Source organism: Numenius arquata, chromosome 4 (genome assembly GCF_964106895.1).
Source record: "Numenius arquata chromosome 4, bNumArq3.hap1.1, whole genome shotgun sequence".
Lineage (NCBI taxonomy): Eukaryota > Metazoa > Chordata > Aves > Charadriiformes > Scolopacidae > Numenius > Numenius arquata.
This window is the reverse complement of record NC_133579.1, coordinates 24,032,420-24,056,142: the sequence shown is the minus strand read 5'-3', so window position 1 is coordinate 24,056,142 and position 23,723 is coordinate 24,032,420. Positions and strand designations below refer to the sequence as shown.

Sequence of the window (23,723 nt, the reverse complement as noted above, 5' to 3'; positions counted from 1 at the left end):
CCAGAAGCTCAGAGTGGCCCTCGGGCTTCCCAGGAGACAGATAGACCCCCACCAGGGAAATACGACCATCTCCCCAACACGTCGTTACTGTATTCTCATCCCTCCTCCCCTCTCAGCTCACACCACTGTGTTGAGAGAAATCCTTAACACGCTAGATGTCATCCCACAGAGTAAATTTGGGAAAAAAAAAAACAAACAAAACCACAACTGGAACAATCCCTGGATTCAAATCGTTGTCTGAAGGACTGAAACATTTGGAAGGTCCCCTTTGAGCAACTAAATTTTTACTAAGCATTTGCAATTGAAAAAAAACAAAAAATCTGTTTCACAGATTTGTTGAACACAGGAAGTTCCATCTGAACATGCGGAAAAACTTCTTTATTTGGGGAGTAACAGAGCACTGGAACAGGTTGCCCAGAGAGGTTGTGGAGTCTCCTTCTCTGGAGACATTCAAAACCCGCCTGGATGCGTTCCTGTCCAGCCTGCTCTAGGTGAACCTAGGTTGGACCAGATGATCTCTGAAGGTCCCTTCCAACGCCTACGATTCTGTGATTCTGTGACCCTGATAATAGGAAATCATCCCTCCTTGTAAAGAAAACACAGGTTAAACTTAAGAAACATCTGTCTTCAGATCTCCTTATGAGACTGCCAACATATTTTAAAGTTCATTGCAAAAATGTTTCAGCTGATACTTCCAGAGGATGAACTTTGTTTTAAAAAAAAAAAACACCTTTGAACCCCCACCCTCCTTCCAGCCCTGCGAGACCCCCAGGGCTGCTCCGGCTGCCCCATCACAGTCCTGCTCCCTGTTTGTGGGACAGCTGCTGCCCCAGCAGACTCCGATGTCCTTGCTCTCTCTGAGCATGCATTGAGGTACCGCTGTGCACCTGCACCAAGTTCTAGCTATAAATCCTCCCTGTTGTCTCCAACATCCCAAGTATTTTTGTCACCCACTTCTTGCCTAACACAGCCAACACTCCTGCAACCCCGTTTATCTTTTCTGTTCTTCATGAAATACTCTTAATCATATCTCATACTTCAAAAAGTGTATATTAGGTTCTCCCACTTCCAGATAGGTATGCTACTTTTTATTACTCTAAGTATCTGATGGAAGTAAACTCACACTCACTTACTAGTTGTAAACACCTTGCAGCTTTATCCATTTTTTCCTTGTCTTTTTAAGTAGATAATAAGATTTCTGTATAATTTTAAAATTTTACAGCTACTTTCAGAAGAACATTTTATTTTCGGAAGAGTATCACATTTGGATTTTCCTCTGTACATCTTCAATTCTAAGTGATGTCAGGAAGATATTCCTACATAAAAGCACGAACAACTTCTCCTTCCATAGGTACCTAACAAATTAAAAGTGGAAAAAAAAGTTATGGGGCAGGAACTACATATTAATTGGCTTATACTATGCTTCGGATAATATTGCTTTATTCTTGATTGGAACTAGCAGTGATGTGCAAACAGGGAGGAGCCTGCTGTCCCTTGTTCAATGCCTGTTTGCTCTCCGCCCCAAGAAACATACCCTGGGTGTTCAAACAAGCAGAAGGAATAAGTACTCTGCAGTAGTTCACCTAGTAAATAAAAATCACTTCAAACCAAGTACCTTAAAAGCTCTTTTCCAGGTAACCAGGACTCTTGCCTAAGCCCCTTTTCTTTCAGAAGTAATTTCACAGACATCAGATCCCAAGCATTCTTGAATAATTTATGGACTAGAGGGTAACAAATCTTTTTCATGAATATCTGTAACCTCCTACTAATAAATAATTAACTGTCTGCTCATTAAGAGTACCAAGAATAAAAAAGCGTTAAATTTCGCAACACGGGATTTTTTTTTTAGTTTCATCGAGCCTCCTTACATATTTCAGGAATGCCAAGATTTGATATAGCAAGTGTTACAATATTAAGAAATTCCAATTAATACCATGACCAATAAAATTTATTAAACATTATATTTACAACTATTTACATATCCTTCCATAGATTAATATTAAAATAGACAATATACAATTTAAGAATTTTCATTCAAAGGCATTTTGTTGGAAAAAATAGGCTCTATTACGAGACCACCATATAAGAGCAAAAGGGTTTTTTTTTGTTTTACACAAAAATATTTTCAGTATAGTAAGTGGTAGGTATGGCATTACAACAGCAGACTAATATGAAATATGATTTTGTAAATATTACAATTGTTTAGGTATCAGCTATTGAAGGAAAAGAGTTAAGAGTTCTGTGAAGCATGCAATACAGTTCAGTTTCAATTCTTTTACAGTTATGGTGATGAAACAAGCAGCTAAATCAAACACATGCCATAGAAAAAAGAACTGCCGACCAGGAACACACTACACTTAGTAAAAACTACAACTTTGGTCCAATAAAACATTAGACAAAAACAGTTTTACAGTTAAAATATCTATTTTATACAGGTTTGAACATTAATTACAAGACTATTTACATTTGCACAATATGTATAAAATAAATTATTTAAAAATGAAGACAATATTACATCTTTTTTCCAAAAAGAAAACTGTACAGTAATTTACAAAATATAATAAGATTAATAGACTATTTTCCTCCAAGTCTTACATTTTCTTCCACAGGCTTTTTCATCATTTTTCTGTGGGAGTTCAACTGTTGCTGAAGTTTCATAATACAAAGCTTTATAGCAGATTTTAAGTATAATTTGTTTTTTTTTTGGTGGCTGTTTTAATTATTAACAGCTTCCAGCGCTGTCAACTCACCACGTTTCGTCATCTTCTTCAGCAATAAGCTCTAAAGCTATAGGCAATTTTAAAATACAGATAATAGCATTTACTGGGAAACTGACTTTAAAATTAGCATCCATCTTCTGTGTTTGGACAAGAGCCTGTGCCACACTTCTCTGAAGGAACACCTGAATTATTGAGAAAGGTAGTATTCTACAGAATTAAGTGCTCTGTCTTAAAAGAAAAATACCTTTGTTTATCACTGCACTGCAATTGCTAGTTGTCCAAGGGAAAGGGTGAGCCAGAAGATGCTAGTTGTCATATTGGTGTCAATTCAAAGTCGTCATTAACATCAACAAGAGGAACATAAAACTCCTGAATTTCATAAATGCTGATAGATTTGTATGTAGCAGGATCAAGTTCTTGTAGTTTAAGCTGCCACTCCAGTCTCTGTACCGCATTTAAAGCCGCTGCTTCATGCTGCTGCCTCATCAAAAGGCACGTCTATTTTAAAATTGAGAAAGAAGTTATTTCAATATTTGAAAAAAATATTGCAACAGGTTTGAAAATAGAAAAATTATCTAGAAGCCTCTCTGGTGGTAGTAAGTGCTTTCCCAACTATGTATTTCGAAATTTGCAGATTATTCCATTAAGCTATATAGCAACAAAGGTTAGATTTTGGGCTGCTAGACCCTCCTTTATGTTGCCCTTAAAATCTCTACAAGAGCCTATGACATTGCATACAAATCTACTATTCATTCATCTCATCTTTGTAGCGACATTAGAGTTTGGGTTTTTTATTTAAAGTGGAAAGACAAAGAAGTGTACCTTTAATTTGTCAAACTTATCATCAACATCCTGTAACCATGACATAAACTGCCTTGCATTAAATCGATCCCTCACTGATGTTTTGCTGTCATCAGTCTGCAAAAAAAAAAGAAAAAAAGAAAAAAAAGTATTCAAACTCTAAGTTATTTCATGATGCTGTCTTTAACATACTTTAAAACATAAAACCTACTTTGTGGGACCTTCATAAACAATGCTTCAGATGGAAAAATAAACTCCGAGTCAAAGTATCAAGGTATAAATGAGTGTACATGTTGACCACCACTTTCACTGCGAGCCAAGCGCTCGCTAAAAACGGGTATTTTCAGATTCCTTCAAGCTATTTACTGTACTCTATTTTTGAAATTTAGAGTAGGAGGCTTAAAGATTTATGCCCTTAAGTCTTAACCAGTACAAGGCTGATCCTTCCACAAAATTGCTCCCTTTGTTGTCCTTAAAAGTCAGTAACAAATTAAATTATCGCTCCCTCAGGAAAAGCAAAAACATTAATAAAGGAAAGCTTAACCAGCCTGACTTAATCGGCTACGCAAGTATTCAAAAGCAATAACAAAAAAGTATTTTTACCATCAAAATCCTCTAAAGGAGATTTAAAAAAGTGAACAGACATGTCTTAATGTCCTGCTCAATTAAATAATTATTTTTTTAAAAGACCTGTTTAATAAGAATCTGAAATGCCACATCTGCCCATCATGAGAAACTAGATACTCTACAGATAGTTGTAAACTATGCCAATTTAACATTTAAGCAATAATCACTAAATAGAACAAGCTGTTGTTACTTTAGAAAAAAAACCCACAAAAACAGACTCTGTAGGAATTTGTACACTGTAGCAATGGGCAAGAACAGGAACAACAGCTGCAGAGACTGCAATCTCTAGAAAAACAGCTGAGATTTCAGTTATCAAGGACAGCTGAACAGGTTGGTTCTAGAAAGAGCCCTCAACACCACTGATCTTGTAACCCTGAACTGTAGGCATTTAGGTAAGCTGTGACCAGCTAACGGTCTGTTCACCAGAAACTGAGCCTTTTTTTCTCCCCCATCTCTGGTTTGGCCCATATGACTGCAAAGTACGGTTCTCAAGGTCTGCCCAACACGTGGAGCCATAAAGGCAAGTCTCCAAAGACTCAGAAATCCCATAAAAACAGTTCTGAGGCGGTCACTACCCTGCAAAATAAACCAGATCTTTGCTTACTAATCTTTCCCAGCTATTTGCTCAAATAGAAGAAAAACTTAATCAGAAATGTTTCTTCATTGTAGAACAAAATTAAGAGTTGCTAGTGGGGTATCAGGGAAGTGACAAAATGCATTACTAGAGAATGGTTTCTTATGCATCTACATTCTTCCCATGAAGCAAATTTAAACCAAAGTACCAAGCTGATAGTTTAAAACATTGATTTCAATTACAGTAAAAAAATATATTTAATATTTTGCGGAACATTATGTGTAGTATTTTAATTTTCTAAGAAAAATTACCATAAACTGAAACGCAAAGCTGTTGAGGTAGTGAGGGAAAAGGAGGGACATTTTACTACTACTATTGTTATTATATAGATGGTCAAAAAAGCTGGAATACAAAAGATTCCTTTTGTTTCACAGAATTAAAATATAGAATCAGCTTGTTGAAAATCAGTTGTAAAATGTTAAGTATAAAAATGCAGTTATATGCATATAACTCAGACGTATCTCAAATTTCTAAAAAGATGAGGGCCTCTTAACCGGGGCAGAAAAGAGCAACGGACATTCTGAACTTCAGAACTAACAATGATGATATTGGACTGTTAACAGAGCAGAAAAAAAAAATATCTCATTTTTGCCTTATCAATTACATTTACTAAGGAAATGATGACTTAAAAATTTGTCAGTACAAAGCTTAAAGTGGGAGAACAATACAGTCTCCATAAAACTAATATCTCCTGCTGAATCACCTCATTGTGCATAGCTCTAGTTCTTTAAAGATGGGGGAAAAAATGTAGTAACAGACTGAGAAAACACTGGAACCTGTAATAATTCTATAAGGGGCTCCAAAACTCAAATAGAATTCCACATATGCTAGAAATGGAGGTGTTTCATTTTAAAATGCCCAACATCCAACGCATCCACACCTTTATTACATCCGTAATATCAAATTTCTTCCTTGCATTATGTGCTCCTTACAGTCACTGAAACAGGTTCTGAATGCTGTTTCCATTTTAGTTAGCATAAACGGTATGCAGATTATGAAGTATACCACTTGTTTTCGGTTTTCATCAGGAGCTAAATACCAACATGGCACATGTAAATAACATGGCACATGTAAATAACATAGAGCTTGAGGTAATTTTGAAAAAAATAATTTCATCTGGGAGCATTCAACATTTCCCTGTTGGTCATCTGCTTTTTATGGAACAGTTCTAATGACTGCCTTATAGAGAGCAGAAAAGTGTTAAGTGAACATCTCCACAAAACATTTTCAAATTTCACAAACCAATCTCATCACTTCACACACTACTGCACTTTGATTCTCTGGACTGGTGACAAAAATGATCATATAATCTGATTTTTTTTGTTGTTGTTTAAGCTGTATTTGTAAGGTTCCAAAGTATATTCTGACTGAAATTTGTTTTCATAAAAAACAGCAGAGTAATGATCTCATTTTATCCTCATCATTTCTGGAGGTGAAAGAAAACCAGATATGGTACAAAACAGAAAACCAGCATACATATACCCATATGCTCTTGTTACTGTACACCAAATGAGGGCTAATCAAAGTAACAATCTATAATGTGCAAAATCTTAATTCCAGATAAATCAATGATAATTTCAATATAGGAATAGAATTCTCTCCAAACACTCCTTCGGAGTCAGGCTAGAAAGACCTTTTTTTTTTATTTTTCTGAAATTCTGAAATACATTTCTTTACCTGAGCATCCAGAGGCACATTGTAGACCTCGGCATCCAGCAAAACAGTGCAGGCACTGAATGGTAGTGTTTGATTAGCTAGCGTTCTTGCTGCTCGATAATGAACACGGAGAACTTCTTGTTCGTTAGAAACAATAAGCTTTTCCTAATTGAATAAGATAATCAACACATAAATATACATTTGTTAAATCAAGCATTTCAGTTTGATTCATAAAAATGTCCATTCATTTACACATTTCTTTTAAGGGCTCACCCTTTTGAACAGTGTGAGAAATGGGCTGGTAGAGGGAGGACCAATTGTTCACCTTAACAACTCCAAAATTTCAATTTAATTACGCAAAGAGTGTTTGCTGAATATCAGAACTGAAAACACCCTCTTCCCCCCCCACACTGTTGGCTGAATGTCATGCTCAGATTTTCCACTTAGTGAGGGAAGTTCTAGTTAATGAAGATAGCGAAAGATTAAAGGTAGGAAGAGCATAGGGCTGGGATATAGGTTTGTGAGTCTCGACTATATTAAGATTTTTGCCACATGCTTCTCATGCCAGGCACAATGGCCAAACAAACTGAAGCAGAAATATAATTTGCAGGATAATTTAAAAAAAATTTTTAAAAATTATTTATTTTTTCTTTAAACAACACGCAGAGACTCCATAAATCCTTAGATGGACAAAGATTCTTTCCTGAGCTGAGACAAGAAAATACAGCTCACTTGGCCAAACTTGACTTATGGTTGTATAAACTGGATTTGATTGGAAGAACAGACTGAGCAAAAAAAGCTAAAAATATGCAGATTTGTATAAGACATAAAAGAATGTGTGTGTGTTTACTGCTTTGCAATATAATGGCTCTAATTTTTAAATCAAAAGAAAATAAGGTGGATTATAAAAAGCTTGGAAAACAGAAAAAACAGTAGCTGTCCTTTGGTTACAGTAATTTCTTTTCAGACAGAACTTGAACCCCATTTACATTCTCTGTGCTTGTTATTTTACACCTAGCTTTACACTGAAATACTGAATTCAAGTAAAACCCCTCCCTCAACAGGTTTGTTAAGCCACACTGAAATCAACTTAATCAAAAAACTACCACATCAGGTCTTAATGAGCCAGTCGCTTGTATAGCTGTGTGGAAAGCCTTAAGATGATACATTCTAAGTGAGAAAGGGGCCCTGCCTGTGTCCACAAGCAATCTGGTTCACAATACTGAGAAGACATCTAAATCTAGGCTGTCAAGGAAAAAAGTTTGGGCAACCTAAAAATAAAGAATACTCTTAAAGCCAGGAATATTTTCTCAATTTCTGCGATCAAATTCAGTGAAGACTACAGGTGTAGGTCTAACATAATTTTAGACAGTTTTTGCAAGCAGAATATTGCAAATAACGTTCTCGTCTTAGAGCCATGTGTGCCTCCTACCAATACAGAATTTACTCTTGCTTCAATTCTTTTAACTCAGTCAATTTGGTTCTGAAGTCTACAATCATTATTAACTTTCAAAACTAGAGTCTGCAGCTTTCTTTCCACTCGCCACTGCCCCTGGGAAAAACATGTGCCACATCTTAGAGCAATTAACAAGAAAAAGCTGCTATCTTACTGACTTAAGTATTCTGCTAACAGTCCTCCAAACTGTTTTTTTTTGTATTTACAAGCTTGTCCAATTCATAAATTTGGATTGAAGGTGGATTCTTCTAAAGCATTGTTAAATTAAGCAAAATATAGTCTATCCATTGAAAAACAAAAATCCCTAAAGCTTGAAATTGGGAAATAAAATAAAAAAAAAAATTACTTTAGTCTTACCCTTTCAATACTGTGCTGTAAACGTAGTTTCATCCTTACAACCTCCTGTTGTTTAAATAGTTCCTTAAGTGGGTCTGACAGTGAGGGAGGTGGTGTAATCTGTGGAAAAAGTTTTATAAATAGTATAGTGAATATGTATTTAACATATATTTAACACTGCCTCTATGATTTGAGCATTTATTTTAAAAAAAACATAATCAAGTTTAGGGAAAATACTACAGTTCTATACCTTCCATTAATGATGTGACCTTAATCCATTTGCAATAAAAGGTTTAAAGTATTCTTTACCACAAAGTTAATAAACCCAATGGAAATGGCATTTCAAACTGTTTAGTGCTTTTAAACAGTCATTGTCAGCATGCCATAGCTGTCCTTTAGAAAGGCTATACATTAGATGATAGTAAAAATACAATTTGCTTTCAACCTTGAAGACTCTTTAAAGCACAACTGTTCATTCTGAGAAGTTAAAAACTGCCCAGCCAAATACAAGAGCAAAGTAAGAAAAAGAAAAATACCATTGGAAAAATAAGTCACTTGATATATCTATACAGTGTCACTGACATTTTATATGGCACAAAAGATAACCAACCATATTCCTAATCTTACAATCATACAGAACACAGGCAAGCACAAAAAGTACACTAGAGCTGCATGCACTGGCTTGGAAAAGTGTTTCCTCCTGTCAATTTTTCAAGTAAGTTTTTTTTAAAAGCTGATGCTAATAATAATAATAACAATAATAATTAATAATATATAAATAAAATAATATAATAAAATAAGACTGGAGTGAGCTATCAACACTGTTACTGATCGGCTATATTCTAAGCATTTTGCATTTTTAGTCAGTTATAGTAAAAAACTGATATAACTCTCCTGACAGCTGTATGACGAACACTGAAAAGGTACCTGGAGCCCTCATGGCAATTGCAGAAATCGGGTGTTTCTTGAGAAGTAACTAATATACATCTTGGGAGTTTTAAGGCTCCACTCAGTTTACTTTTCTCTATGCAAGTTCTGTCTGACAGTTCAGCATGTTTTTTAAAAACTGCTAGATATAAGAGCATTGACATTGCTTTGGAAGGACTCATCAAAACTAAATGAAGTACTGCTTACTACCACCGATCCTCAGAAAGCACAGCTGAAATACATGCCTACAGGTACTATGTTCTACCTTGTACTTAACACAAACACGTTGACATTAATAATTCTATTCAATAATATTGATCCTGCAACTGTCAAGAAAATAATAAATCCATTATGAAAACACGGACACACTGCATTATTAGTATTAATTGTGCACCTATACCTTCCAAAAACAAAGTGATTTATCTACCAAAAGTTATTCAATTATTGTTATCTTGGAAAATTATTTCAGGACAATATTTTCCCCAACTGGAAATTGGCCAATGACTTTGGAATGAAAAGATATATTGAATAACTAATTGCGGTGCATTCCTTAAATTATATTTTGGTATGAAATGACATTCAACTCCTTCATGTTTCAAACTACTAAACAAGATACACTTCACTTCTCTCAATGAAAACGGTTTGGCTCCCAAACCAGTGAGTAACGTTTATGGCATATGCCATTTTGTATAAGCCATCAGTATTAAAAACAAAGAAACACAACAAAAAACACCAACACAAACCACAAACACCTACTGGCATAATCTGTCTCAATCTTACTGGGTTTCAGCATGTTTAAGTTCAGCCTGAGATATACAGCAGTCTAGTTTTGCCTGGAAACTTTGCATTCAAAGCACAGTACAACAGTGCTGTCATAGTCTTTCACTAAAAAAAGACAATATGCTTGTAGCAACACCAAGCTTTTATTTAATTGGTTTCACTAAGCCACAAAAGATCTCTGAAAAATCTAATTGCTTTTGTTAATAGAGAGGCACACAGCATAAGAAGCAAGATAAACAATCTGTCTATAAATATTCTTTGAGTTTATGCAGCTAAGTTATCCGGAAATAAAAATTTCAGAGCTGGCGAGCATCTATATCACCTGAACAATTTCAAATCTTCTTATAAAATATTATTTCTTTAAATTTATAGACCATTTAATTTTTCAACAGAAACAAAAATCAACACCATAGGAAATAACTGGAAAGGGCTTAATTACGTCAACAGTGAACTTGTGTGGACTTTAATTTTAACATATAGGACAACTCTGCCTCTGTGCAGCTGTTATTACACCGCAGCTTTCATTAAAAGTCTTTTTCAGATCCCAGAACGGCTTTATTGGGTTACTGCTTTTGCCGACCAGCCACATACACCTTTTCTAACCAACACCTGCGCTGAGAAGTTTCACACACACACACACACACACACACACACACACACACACACACACACACACACACACACACACACGCGCTGGCCGCGGCGGGAGGGACGCCTCCCGGCCAGCAGGGGGCGCCCCAGCGCTGCGCAGTGGAGGGCGGGCGCGCCCCCCGCCGGCGGGAAGGAGAGGGAGCGCAGCCGGGCTGGGAGAACCCTCCGGTTCTCCGGGATGGGGACATCTCCGCGGCGGTACCGGCGGCCTGCCAGCCACGGGGGGACCCCCGAATGCCCTCACGGCCGTTCTGCACCAGCACCGAGCGCCAGCAGCACGAAAGGCCGCCTGTGCGGCAGCTACAGGCTTCTGTGAGCCCAGAGATCACTACTGCCTCTGCGGAAATTTATAAACACTTCACTCCCATCAGCCCTATACTATCTTCTGAAACATAAAGGTAAATACAGAACTCAAGTTTTTTTACATTAATTTATTAAGTTCTTATTTTTTCCCTCTCCTCTTAGAAACAGGGGAGGAAAGAGACTCGGATCCTTAAAATCTGCACAAAGGATTGGAGTCGTCCCACAGCATCTGCTGGAAATCCCACCTTGTGAACCAGCACTGGATTGGGACAAAGGAAATAAACTTTCTGGTCTCAAAGGGAACTGAAGTTAAAGGTTTCAAGGCAGGAGCAGCCAGAGGATCCTCTCGGGTTTTCTAGTCAGAGACGGCTAGTAAAGAGACCACAAAACATGCGTAGGGAAAATATGAACGCCTATCTCGGACTTGCGAGGACAGAGCATGAAACTGAATGCCACGGGGAAAAGGTGACCTCAGTTTCTTGTATACCCAAAGTAAGTTTGCAAACTAGTTTCTGAAGCGCCCAGACTCCATATAGAAAAGAGGGAAACTACAGAGCCCTGCCTTGTCGAGTGTTCTCTAATCCTGGTCTGACAAACTACCCAAAAAGCTAGACAGAACTCAGCCTTTCGCCTCTGCTCCGCTTCACTAGAAGGCAGCCATCACAACAGACATACCCTCCCCATCTCCAACACGTGAAAATCAATTAAGAAAGTGTCTTCCATGCCTTGCATCCTTCGTAGCAACTACAACAAGAACACCAACTCTTCACTCTATAAACCCTCAATCCTCATTTGTGCCTACTACAAAAAAAAGAACATTTAAGCCAACTCCAATTCACATATACACAAAATTTCTGCAATTATTGTCACACATCCCTATCTGTCTCCCCTCGCCCATGCCACCCAAATTGACTGACCTGCTCTATCGCTATAATATTTCATGCATTTAGGAAGCAAGTTTCTGGTAGCACCACCAACATAAACTTGTGCCATTTAAGTTTCCACAGGAATGCCAGAGAGACTGGGCAGAATCCTTTTTATTAGAAACATGTCTGCTAGATAGCCACCACAAGCTGGAAATTAATCATCTTGCTATCTCTTCTCAGGAGGCAGTACAGATAAAGACAACCGAGCCCCACAGAACGTACTGCTGTAGTAATCTGAAAGGCAACATAGCTAAGTACAATTTAAATTTATTCTTGTTAGAAGATTCAGATTTGTTTCCTTCTGTTTTGAATTGACTTGATATCTCCTATCTTATGTTTTGTATTTGCATCGGTGAGAGGGAAGCCACAACTCATACGTGACTATCCTTACAGCCTTAGGTGATACAGGTCATAAATTACAGCATATAAACAAGGCTGTGGAAATCAAACTTAAGCACACCATCTTCTGGTTCCCACCTACAGGATGTTTGAAGTTCATCAGATAAACTACAGTGCATCATTAAAATTCCAATGCAGAGAACAGTATGTTACACAAACTATTCCGAGTCGTAGAGTGTGAGCTAAATATATTGTCATCACGTAGCCCTTCACACAGTGATATCTAAAATGCAGCAATAATTTAAGAAAGAGTATCTACTTTCACATAGCCTATGTAAATTAATGAGGCAAAAATCAGGTTAACAGAGAATCATTGAAGAACCACCTAAGAAAAAATTTTTAAAAAACTATCCCAGTAGAGAGGTCATTTTACAGTTGCATATTAACTCACACATTACATGCATAACAATCTGTTCATGTTATTAATATTCCACCATTGTAGAAAGACTAGGCATAAGCTTTATTTTCACATTGTTGGACAATGTGTGCAATGTATAAACAAACATTCATTTCTGAGCATGAAATGGTGTCTGGTTTAGCAATACTCCTTTTGATGGTATTTCTAATGGGAACTATTATGAATATGACTTTCACTGGTGACAAACTAAAACTTATAAATGGCATACACAAGCAAGCTCTGCAAAGAAGTTAAACCTGAACTACTAGTCACTTTTTAAATGGTATCTTTTTTTCTGGAAAGAAACACGAGAAATTTTATTAAATTTTGTATTTACACAAATTTGTGTAAATTTTACATTTACACAAATGCTTTGCTATTAAACAAAGCATTTAGTTGCACTAATTTAGTTGCTATTTGTTATTAAACAAAGCATTTAGTTGCACTGTAGATGTGTTTTTCAGACAAACAAAACTAAAATCCTTAAAATATCTTCCCTCTCTAGATTACAACTCATGCTGCTTTCTTACGCTTTTACTCCTCATGGAAATAAACACCAATTTCCTGATAATTTATTTCAGCTTCTCAGCACTTTTTTCCTTCCCTTTTGCTCCTACTAGCATGGAATAAAAAGCTTCATCCGTTCTTTCTACAACTGTAGAAGATTAACAGTAGCATGAAAGCACATACACAACAAGTAACAGTTTAAAACACCATTATCACCAGAACATGTATCTGTAGGGAAGCAAATCAGAAATCCAAATGAGGCAAAAATCAGTAACTATAATCCACATATTCAAGTTTTGAGAGTTCATTGGTTTTCAGCAAGTAATTAAAAGCCATGAGAATGAGGAGTACACATTTATCTATGATATTTACTGAACGTAAGTTACCCAAGAATTTGCACTACCCAACTACCTGTATTTACTCTCATGAACTGCCAAGTCCCTATTATACACAGCAAGAGAGACAGGAAAGAAGTATGAGGCAATGATTTAATACCAAGTCAATTACCCTCTCTTTCTTACAGTGTCTACACATGTTGCCATTTATGACAGGGAAAAGAATTCTACTGCCTGGATTAAAGATGGGCTAGGGGAAAAATATATGCTGTGCTTCTCCACTTGCTTCTTAACCCCAAATTAAGCGCTGAAGTGTGATGTCAAACCAGTAAGTTGTAGCTTGGAAACAGTATGTACTTGACTAGCAACTGCTATAAAAATTAAAAATCTCTCTGCTTCTGGTGATAAATAAAGCTTACTATACATGGTAGTTCACTTACAGACCAAGTAAGAGTCATCTTACCCACATCTTCCTAAGGCTGTAATTGATAACTAATTCCAAAGAAATGTGGCCACTATCAAACAAGAGACAACTCACTCAACATTAGAGGATAGACATACTAATTCTCTGCGAGAGACATAGGGGGCATAGTGGAAAAGTGAGAGGAAACAGCTTTATGGGGATTGTGAAGTAAATAGAATGAAGTAAATTTTTAAATTTACCTTTATATATTAAATTTGTGTTCATTTCTTAATCAAAAGAATCTTAACTCCAGAATGAGTTAAGGCAGCATCTCAAGTAAGGGCAAGTTATCTTAAATGAGTTGATATAATTAGTCCGTTCAGAAATACGGAAGCTGAAGACTGGATGCTTGGCTTGTGCATATGAGACTTCATACACACAAACAGTTCAGTTCAGTAGGCATTTTTGCCATTCAAGGATTACGATATTGTCCCCATTCCTCCTAAATTCAGATTTTTCCTGAACTTGACACATCTTAATTTATGGGCATAAAATCAAATACTACTAATTCTGAAATTAACAAGCTACTGTATGTCAGTCAACTGCTTTAGGAAATCGAATACGTGGTCTCAGCCTATTCCAACAATTACATATGTTAGCTTAAACCATTCAAACAGGTTTAAGCTAATATGTTTTACCTCAGAACTAGAGCAATTTAGGTTGACCAGATAATAGCTGGAAAAATATAAAACCATATAAAACCACTCCCAGGAGTAACAGTACTTCAAGGTGGCTAGCAGAAATCCCTCAATGCAAAATGGTTTTTTTGGGTCTCTCCTACCCCCCCCGCATAGAACACAATAAGCACAAAATTAGGTGTGCTGAGGAGCAAAGAAATGAATTACGATCCAAGTGCTACCATGATTACACTGACATCAAAACAGAGCCCAGCAGTGACCATGTTATTGTGAGACACCTGGAGGAGCACCTCCGCAGCAAATAGTAATAGTAACTGCACTTGAGGTGATTATATGCTGCATTGCACAGAGCTCCTTCACAGCTGTCATCAGGAATATGCCCGTGTCAGAACTATGGAGAGCTTAGAACTAAACAAGTGTCCCTGAACTTCAGTGAAAAGGAAAAGAGCTTCACATTATTAAATAAAATCCAGAACACTTTAACTTGACGGATTACAAAAGCCGGGACACAGCAGATTGTATCTGCTGCTCTTGAGAGTACTAAGGAGGATAGCTAGCAGGCACTCTCACATGCAAAGCTTTTGGTGATGGACTTAATATTTTGAAGCACTGCACATCCACCTCCCTCCAAATGAAACAGCTTTGAATAATTAGTTTTAACCAAACTACTGCCAGCAGAAATTCAGAGCAGCTCTTAACAACTGACTTCACTTTTGAAAGGGTAGGCTGTACAGTAGTAAATACTTCGAAATATAGTATTTGTCTGTATGCCTTTTACAGGTGCCATACATGATGGTTTGTGTTGTAATGACTGTGAAACCACTGTTTATATTTCCACTGAATGGGGCTTTTAAATATGACATTGCTGGTCAATATTAATTTGACATGTGTCAACTTACTATTTTCACACAAGTATTCAGAAACAAGTTAGGAAGAATATGAAAGTTACAACAATAAAACCAAAACATGCTGTTCATTGTACAATATATTTAAAGATGATGTTACTTACAGTTGGGATGCATATCTTGCTCAAGGGATTGCCATCCAGTAGGTATGAGCCATTGAAGGTCACATATTCATCATAATATTGAGGTGCCTGAGGAATAACACTGCACAGTAATTTACGCTTCTCTTCTATTTTTTTTCTTATGTGCAAGTATTCAAAATATGGGTTTGCTCTCTCAGAACTGTATGGCTGAATCTCTTCAAGTTTCAAAGAATCAACAATAGCTGCCAGTGACTGCTGGGTTCTCTCCTTTGCTTGCAGTAAAGAAGGGTTCACTTGCACAGGCTGAGGCACACGTGACACCTTTCTTTTACGCGGATGATGTACCTGAGCATCATCTTCTTCAGTTAATCTAATCCTTGCTTTCATAGATGCTGATGATTCAGACTCTTTTTCCAATGTTTGTGTGCAGCCAACAGGATTCTGCTTACCCTGGTTAGCAAGCATATTTGCTCTGTTCCTCGTGATTCTTTGAGGTATTTCTTGCTGTTCCATCTTCTGATCCTCAGCAATTTCTTCTTCTAGTTTAGCTATTTGGCTGTATTTATTCACCTCTTCCGGTGTAATCTGTTGTGAACTATTTTCCAAATTGGATAAAGAGGAGTACTGTGGCGGATCATCTGTCAACACATTTTCTCTGTCTGCAGCACAGAGTTTTTTATTAGCTGATTCGTTTGTAATTCCCTTTGACGTTCCTGAACTTAGTTCACAGAGATCAGCATCGGCTTTACTATCTATGTGCACTGAAACCAACTTTTCTTGTTGGCCTTTTTCATTTCTAATGTCTGAAGCATCTGCTGCGTTACTATCCACTTCACTCTGAGCATTCTTACAAACAAGTTTGTTGAATGTGTACGAATTTACATTTAACTGTGAACTGCTATCACTTTCAGGAATACCTCTTTCTAATGGTACCATCGGTGAATCATTCACCCATTCATAGCTCTGTGAAATATCCTTCACAGGGCTCTCAGAATATACAGCAATGGGGACATCAGCCTTCTTAATGTTTGAAGGGAGGAAAGCATTTTCCATCTCTCTGGTACTAGTAGCATCTGTATCCAAAGTAGAAGCTGCAGTTTGAACAAGATTTTGTTGTACAAATGATGAATCCTGACTGCTAATGCCTGGTAAAGAAATGTGTTTAGACACATCCAGGAGTGGCTGGGTAGGTAAAGAACAAGGCAACTGTGAAGGCAAAACCGATGCAGATTCTTGTGAAGTGGAATTTCCCTTGATTTCAGCATGCTGAGGCAAAAACTCAGATACTTGTTGCTCTTTTAATGTCCTGTTTTCAGAATTATGCATTGCTATAACACTGTTAGTATCTTGCTCTGATACACCATAACCTGAGCTGTTAAACTCACTGTTTAATGAATTAAGTCTTTCAGAAGGCACATCCCACAGTTTGGTTTGCTGAGTCACACCACTTTGGCTACATGGCTCTAAATGCATATTATAGCCTTCTGAAGGGCTCATCTGAGCAGAACTTTTAATGGTACTTGGACCCGTTGTTGCTGGCTTGCTGCTAGCAGCTCCAGTCAGAGATGGTGTAAAGTTTGACTGCAAACCAGACATACTACTTTGAAAATCTCTTTCCAGCATGCTACATGGTAGTTCTGGTTTAGGAGAAGCGCTAGCATAAGTCTGAACTGACGGCAGAGCATTCTGATTATTTTCTTCTGATATTCGAGGCTGTTTGCTGTGTTCAGAAACAGCAGCAGGCATGCTGCATCTTCGAACCTCTACAACAGGTCTACACTCATTGAAAACCAGTTTAGCATCTTCAACAGATGCTGATCTAATGTACGCTGGTGGAAGCCTGTTTGCAAAAGGTGGCTTAATGCGATCTGGCAACTCGGCAAGTCCATCAGTTTCTTTTTCATGAAGGGCTGGTGATTTGGCACTTGCCAGAAACGGTGACTGTGAAAAAGACATTTGGGAATCAGAACCTTCTAGCATAAAGTCTGAATCATATTCAATTACAGGCCTTGGAGTAGTTACCGTGGTATGGCAAGAATCCTCAGAGCTTGCAACTGAAATCATGGACGCTGATCTGGAGTTTAGACCTGTCTTTTCACTTTCTGATTTGGGCGATCTATTTAAATTATCTAAAACCAAGGAGGGCTTTATAACATTGACACTTCTTGTATCTACTGATTGTGATCTATTACTTGTAGCGTCTTTCTGCTGTTTCTCCTTCATGCAAACATCTGGCAACTCTGAGCTTTTTGAACGAATCAGTTCTTTGCTTTTTACTTCAGGTAATGAGTGTTTTGGTTTTTCTTTCATCTTGTTAAGTTCTAAGCAAGTGCGGTTTCTTAAGCGTTCCTTCTCTTTCTGTTTTATTTTTTCTTTATGTTTTCTATGCCACTGTTCTATTTCCAGATCTTTAAGGCTAAGCATTCTTTCGAAACTAGTTTGCATTAAATCATCATTGACTAATCTTTTTTCTTTAGGTCGAGCATCCTTTGCTGCAGGAGCTGGTTTAGGCTTAAGTTTCTCATGTTCGAGTTTTAGTTTAAGCAAACTGCTTTGATGCAGTTTATCTTTATGCTTGTCTCTCTCTTTGTATCGGTCTATATCTTTGTCTTTTTTATCTTTCTCTCTACCATCTGGATTTTTCAACAAATCATCTTTTGGTTTTTCTTTCAAAGATGGCAGTTTGTCATGCACTGTAATACTGCATCTCCTTTCCTCTTGCATGTGTTTTGAGTTTGCTGCTGTTGAGATCTCCTTGTCTTTGGGTTTGTCTTTTTTTTCAAGTTCCTTTTCTTTGTCTTTAGTTCTGTTTTTTTCTGATTTAGTATATTCAGATTCTTTTTCAGGCTGTTTGACTTTCCTTTCAGTACAGTGTTTTTCTTTGCTTTCAGCCCAATGTCTGTCTTTATCAGCCTTTTCTTTATCATGCTTCTTCTCAGTTTTTTCTTTATTTCTTTCTTTGTCATCAAGTTTTTTAAGAGTACTTGTGCTTTTCATTTTATCATTTTCCTTATGGCATTTTTCTGCTTGATGGAAACTGGGCTTCTCCTTTATTTTCTCTATATTTTCATTTACTTCTGCTTTTTCTTTCTCTGTCTTGTATTCGTGTTTTACTTTTTTCTCTTTTTCTCCACTTTTTCTTTCTATTTTTTCAACATCTTTTTCTTTGGCAGAGGTTCGCTTTTCAGTCTTTTCTTTATTTTCCTTTAAGTTCTTTTCATGCTTTTCAGTATCTGGTTCTTTTTCTATTAAATGCATGCTGGCTGCCTCATCTTTAGTGCCAAAGCAGAACAATTCCATTTCTTTATCTGCAAGCATAATTTCTTTTTCTTCTTTTGTATCTTTTATTTTTTCATCCTTGGGAAACTTCTCATTTTCCTTTTTGTTCTTCTCTTTCTCTCTCTCCTCTTTGGCATTTCTCTCTTTCTGAAACTGTCTCTCCTTAACTAACTTATCTTCCTTTGCCACCGTTTTTTCTAGCTTTGATTTTCTGTCTGAAGAAAGAGATTCATGTTCTATATTTAACAACATATCTTCATTTTCATCACTTTTGAAAAAGTTCTCTTTCCAAAATTCTCTGTCAAACTCAATACTTCTTTGAACCTCTTTAACATTATCTTTATGTTTATGCTTTTCCTTTTCCCCATCCTGTTCCTTTTTGTGCTTGTCCTTTTCTCTTTCTTTGTGCCTTAATTTATGCTTTTTAAGTATTTTACCTTCCTTGTCAATCTTTCTCAGAGTATACTCTGAATTCTCAAATGTTGAGCTATTATCTTCTTCTTTAATTTTAGGACTAGATTTTTCACCAAATTCTAAGTGGAAATCTTTCTGATGATGCTTGCTTTTTTCTTTGTGCTTGCAAGATTTGCCACTAGAACTTTCTACTAGATACTCGGAATCAGTGTTGTGATCATACCGAACTAATTCAGATTGCAATGTTATTTCAGAACCTCCTGGTGATAAGCAAGTTTTGGTGTTTTCTTGCTTTAATGGTGTTGACTGCTTTTCACTTAATCCACAGGGATGCTTTGGAGATTTGCCAGCAGTGATATGAAATATATGTAAAGAAGAATCTTCTTTTGGGGTGAAAGACTTCTTAAAGGTTTCCTCCTCTCTAGTTTTATCTAAAGAATCTAACCCGGAAGTAGCTATATTTGTTACTCTAGAATTTTCTTTTTCTTGCTTTAGTTCCTGATTCTCTTTATTTTTGCTCTGATTTTTCACTTTCCTTTTAACTTTGCCTTTTTGTTTGTGTTCATTTGTGACCATATATTCTTTCTTCACTCTTACATCAGAATTTGATGTCTCTGAAATAGAGCAAGGAGAAACTATTTTCTTGTCCTGAAGTATTTCTTCATCGGAACTTTCAGAACTTGAATACAAAACTCTAGATGGTTTCTGCTTTTTGCTTTTAAATGGTTTCGAAAAGACAACTTTTTCTTGTTTCACAAATAAGCTGTTCTTTTCAACTTCAGTCTCATCCTCTTTTTTTAGGTCTTTTCTTAGAATATGTCTGTCATCAATCATTTTTTTCATTTCATCTTCATCATCATCTTTGAACTCATACTCATCAAGAGCAGACGGAAGTGGTGCCTTACTCGGGACCATTTGCTTGCTGTCATTGGCTGCAGCATCCTTTTCTGCTTCTGAATCAACGTTCCCCTCTACACTAGAAGGATTTACAGATGGAGCTTCTTCAGAATCTAGAGGAAGAAAACAAGAAGTTAGGTTGAATACTGATGGAACATTCTTCATACTTTAGCTCAGGACAAAACAGTTCAGCAGTAAAAATGAAAAAATAAAACACACTCAAAACACACAATAAGCCTTCCCACTAGAATTAAGCTTTTTAAGACAAAACAAAAGGTCATGAAGCCAAAGTACCCCACACACTTTACAGCTGTCATTCAGATATGTAAAAATATTAATTAGCATTTATCTCCCAATCTAATAAAAGCAATGCACTTTAAATTTTGTAAACCTCATCTACTGTGCACCATTGCTGCATAACCTGACTCTTTCTCAAGGACATCTTGTTATGATGACTCATTCCTCTAGGAATTCATCACCTTTAATGCTCTCTAACAACTAAACTATATTCCTCAACATGAACTATTTACTCATGTTTTCAATGGCAGATGAGCTTTTATTCTTAAAAGACAAAGAGCTGTTTGTGTAAAGAAATTCCCTCATGACTCTATGTACCTGTTATGGACAGCCTAAAGTAGACTAATCTATAATTCACTGCAACTGGTTTCTGCTATATGGAGCACACAGCATGGAGCAAGTATGTTGTACTGGATGTCTTGGACGTAAACTTCTCAACTGTACCCAAAATTAAAATTTAGGAAACATATGGAGTGTTATCATCACCTGATCATATGAAAATCTAGAACTCAAAAATTTGTTCCCTCCAAATAAGGCTCCAAGTCAAGCCTCTTCAGCTGAATCTATCAGTTTGCTGTTTAAAAAGAACTGAGTATTGTCATATGCAGTATCATGGCCATACTGAATAAAAAAATAACAGAAGTGTTTGAAATAACAGTGTAAGGAAAGTGATAAAGCAGTTTCAATGCACTAAAATTTTGAATAATAAAAAAAACCAAAACCCAACAGAGTTCTGCTGCAAGATTCCCCCTCATTTCCAGTAGGATCCTCTGTGGACCAACTACTACGGTTAAGACACATACCTTGCCAGCAGACTTCTCAGCTGCTTTGTCTTCAACAACACAGTATCAATAAAATACAAGCCAGAAGTTCCTATTACCTTCTATATTTTCTGTAGCACCCAGAACATATTACTAATTCTGCACTATCAGCTTTTTATATACTCCACACGCCCCACTCATTTGTACGTGCCATCATCTTTCTGCCTTAACTCTATAGCTAACACTATGCAAAAGATTAAAACCACTTAACTGCAGGTGAATTGATGCACCTGAAGTATGCAATTAAATGGGTACTTTTACCTGAGCAACTGTCCTCATCATCAGAGATGGGCACCTCCCTTTTCAATAGCATTTCCAGCTCTTCAGTTTCAGCAACATCAACAGGTCTCTCCCCGTGCTTATTGGCTTGAAATGGATTTCCACCATGTCGAAGCAACAGTTTCACAATCTGCAGCATTAAATAAATGAACCTTTAGATTTTCCACAACATGTTACTTGACCAGCATCAAAATATTCCATTGCACACAGAATGTGGATAAGTGTGATACGCAATCCCAAACTCCCACCTATGAAACTGAGATTGCAAAGCAAGACTTCAATAACTAGAATGCAAGGTCCAGGTAATCATAATCTGCTCGTTGAAAGAAGTAACAAGGAAAGTTGTTCTCTGTTACATGATCACAAAGAAAAGCAACAGTGGCATTTTGTTCTTGTTCTAGCATTTCCCCCCACAATTCATCTCATTCCTCACCTACCAAGCTCTCTACTCCTCTGCATCCAATTCACCTTGCTGCAAATTTTATAGCCCTTAACTCTATGGAACAGAAGTTTTTCAAGTAGCAGTACTACCAGTTTCCACAGCATTCCAGAAAAGCCCTGACAGGGGTCCAAATATCTTCATGGAGGAACAAAATACCCCCATACCCGACTGAATACAATACAGCAAAATCATTGATTTCTGTAGCATCAAGGGCAAAAACCAATGGAATTAAAGTTACAGTGGTACCAAGGCCACTGCATTTTCAGCACAGTATCCAGTATCAGTTGCTTTTTTTTTTATTTTATTTTGGTCGTACATGCTAAAAATGAGGAAATTCAGCAGAGAGCAGAATTTTTCCAATTACATAATGTTGGTGAGATTATGACAGATACCTATACTGAGACCAGACAAGAAAAAGATCCTTTTGTCCAAAACTCTACTATAGTTTTATGCAAGTTCGATCTAAAGACCCACTTTTGTTTAGATACTCGTAAGAAACAATTACTAAACAGTTAATAAAAATTTCACAATCGGGTTTTAATTCATTTCTCTAGCCTTTCCAGAAGATCCTTTCAACTCAACATCTTGTTTGGAAGGTATACTTGATTTAAGGATATTTTCTATTTTTTGCTTTATACAGCAGATCACACACATAGTAATGAAGTAAGAGAGACATAAAGGGAGAGCGGAGTCATTTCCAGATGTTTTCTGCATCTAGTTTGCAGAAAACATGAACAAATTCAGAAATAATGTAAAATACCTACAGTGCTCCATTTATCTTCTATCCCAAGTCATTCTTGGTAAAATTATTTAAAAAACCCAAACAACTGTGCTCTATTTCAAAGTCCATTAGCAAATATATAACAATAAATATAGGATAAATACCTTTATGTAGTTGTTTATATATATATAAAGCATATTTCACATTCATATATGCACAGAAATAAAAAATAGTTCCCCAAACCCACTATATACTATTTGGAGAGAATTCTAAGCAGTAGAAGTCTCTCTTAAAAAAGTAATTTAAATGTTTATTTATTAAAAAAGTAAAAGTAAAACTTTTAAATATTTAAGAAAGCAGATACTGGTAGAAAATATCTAAGTAGGCAAAAGAAGTAGGATGGAAAGCAAAATGAAACAAAGAAAACCAAAACATCTTTAAGATGCTCTCAAAACAGCAGAAGCAGAATTATAAAGCCACATGAGAGCAATCAGGACAGTTAGGATTTGTTCTAATGACTGACCATTTCAAACCACTTATTTATTCCCCTCCCACTCCCCCAGAACACTCACATTTCTATGCCCACTACTAGCAGAATCATGAAGTGGTGTGTCGTCATCCAAGCCCTGTGTGTTCACATCAGCTCCCGCTGCTATCAGGACTTTAGCAACATCATAGTAACCAACATTACAAGCTTCATGCAGTGGTGTCCAACCTGTAGTGAAAAGCAGTAAGTGTAAGCTTGAAGGTCAAAGGTTTGTTTTTTTCTCCTATGCTATAGAGCTCTATCACCTTGAAACATTTCAAAATACATACAATAGTTGGGAGGAAGGTAATGCCATCCATGTGATGAACAACACATGCTTTATCAACTTTAAATCTCATGCCAAATTCCAGATTTTACTGTGATTAAACTGAAAACCAAAATCACTAATCAAATAATAAAAGACAAAATCTGGCACAAAATCTCCAGGCCAAACATGTTAGAAATTCTTTGACTAGTGAGCATTTGAACACAGTGTTGGGTAT

At 36.7% G+C, this 23,723-nt stretch overlaps 1 protein-coding gene across 1 annotated transcript in view; it reads right to left on the bottom strand.

Annotated features, from left to right (window-relative positions):
• Positions 1 to 1,931: 1,931 nt before the first annotated feature.
• The window catches only part of ANKRD12 (ankyrin repeat domain 12), a 62,155-nt gene continuing 40,363 nt past the window's right edge, over positions 1,932 to 23,723 (bottom strand). Inside the window, exons 6-12 of the mRNA XM_074146268.1 lie at positions 23,267 to 23,409; positions 21,514 to 21,661; positions 15,566 to 20,247; positions 8,252 to 8,350; positions 6,460 to 6,603; positions 3,543 to 3,638; positions 1,932 to 3,218 (exon numbers count right to left, since the gene is read on the bottom strand). Coding sequence (XP_074002369.1) covers positions 3,033 to 3,218; positions 3,543 to 3,638; positions 6,460 to 6,603; positions 8,252 to 8,350; positions 15,566 to 20,247; positions 21,514 to 21,661; positions 23,267 to 23,409 — 5,498 coding nt within the window. The 3' untranslated portion in view covers positions 1,932 to 3,032. The remainder of the gene's footprint in view (positions 3,219 to 3,542; positions 3,639 to 6,459; positions 6,604 to 8,251; positions 8,351 to 15,565; positions 20,248 to 21,513; positions 21,662 to 23,266; positions 23,410 to 23,723) is intronic.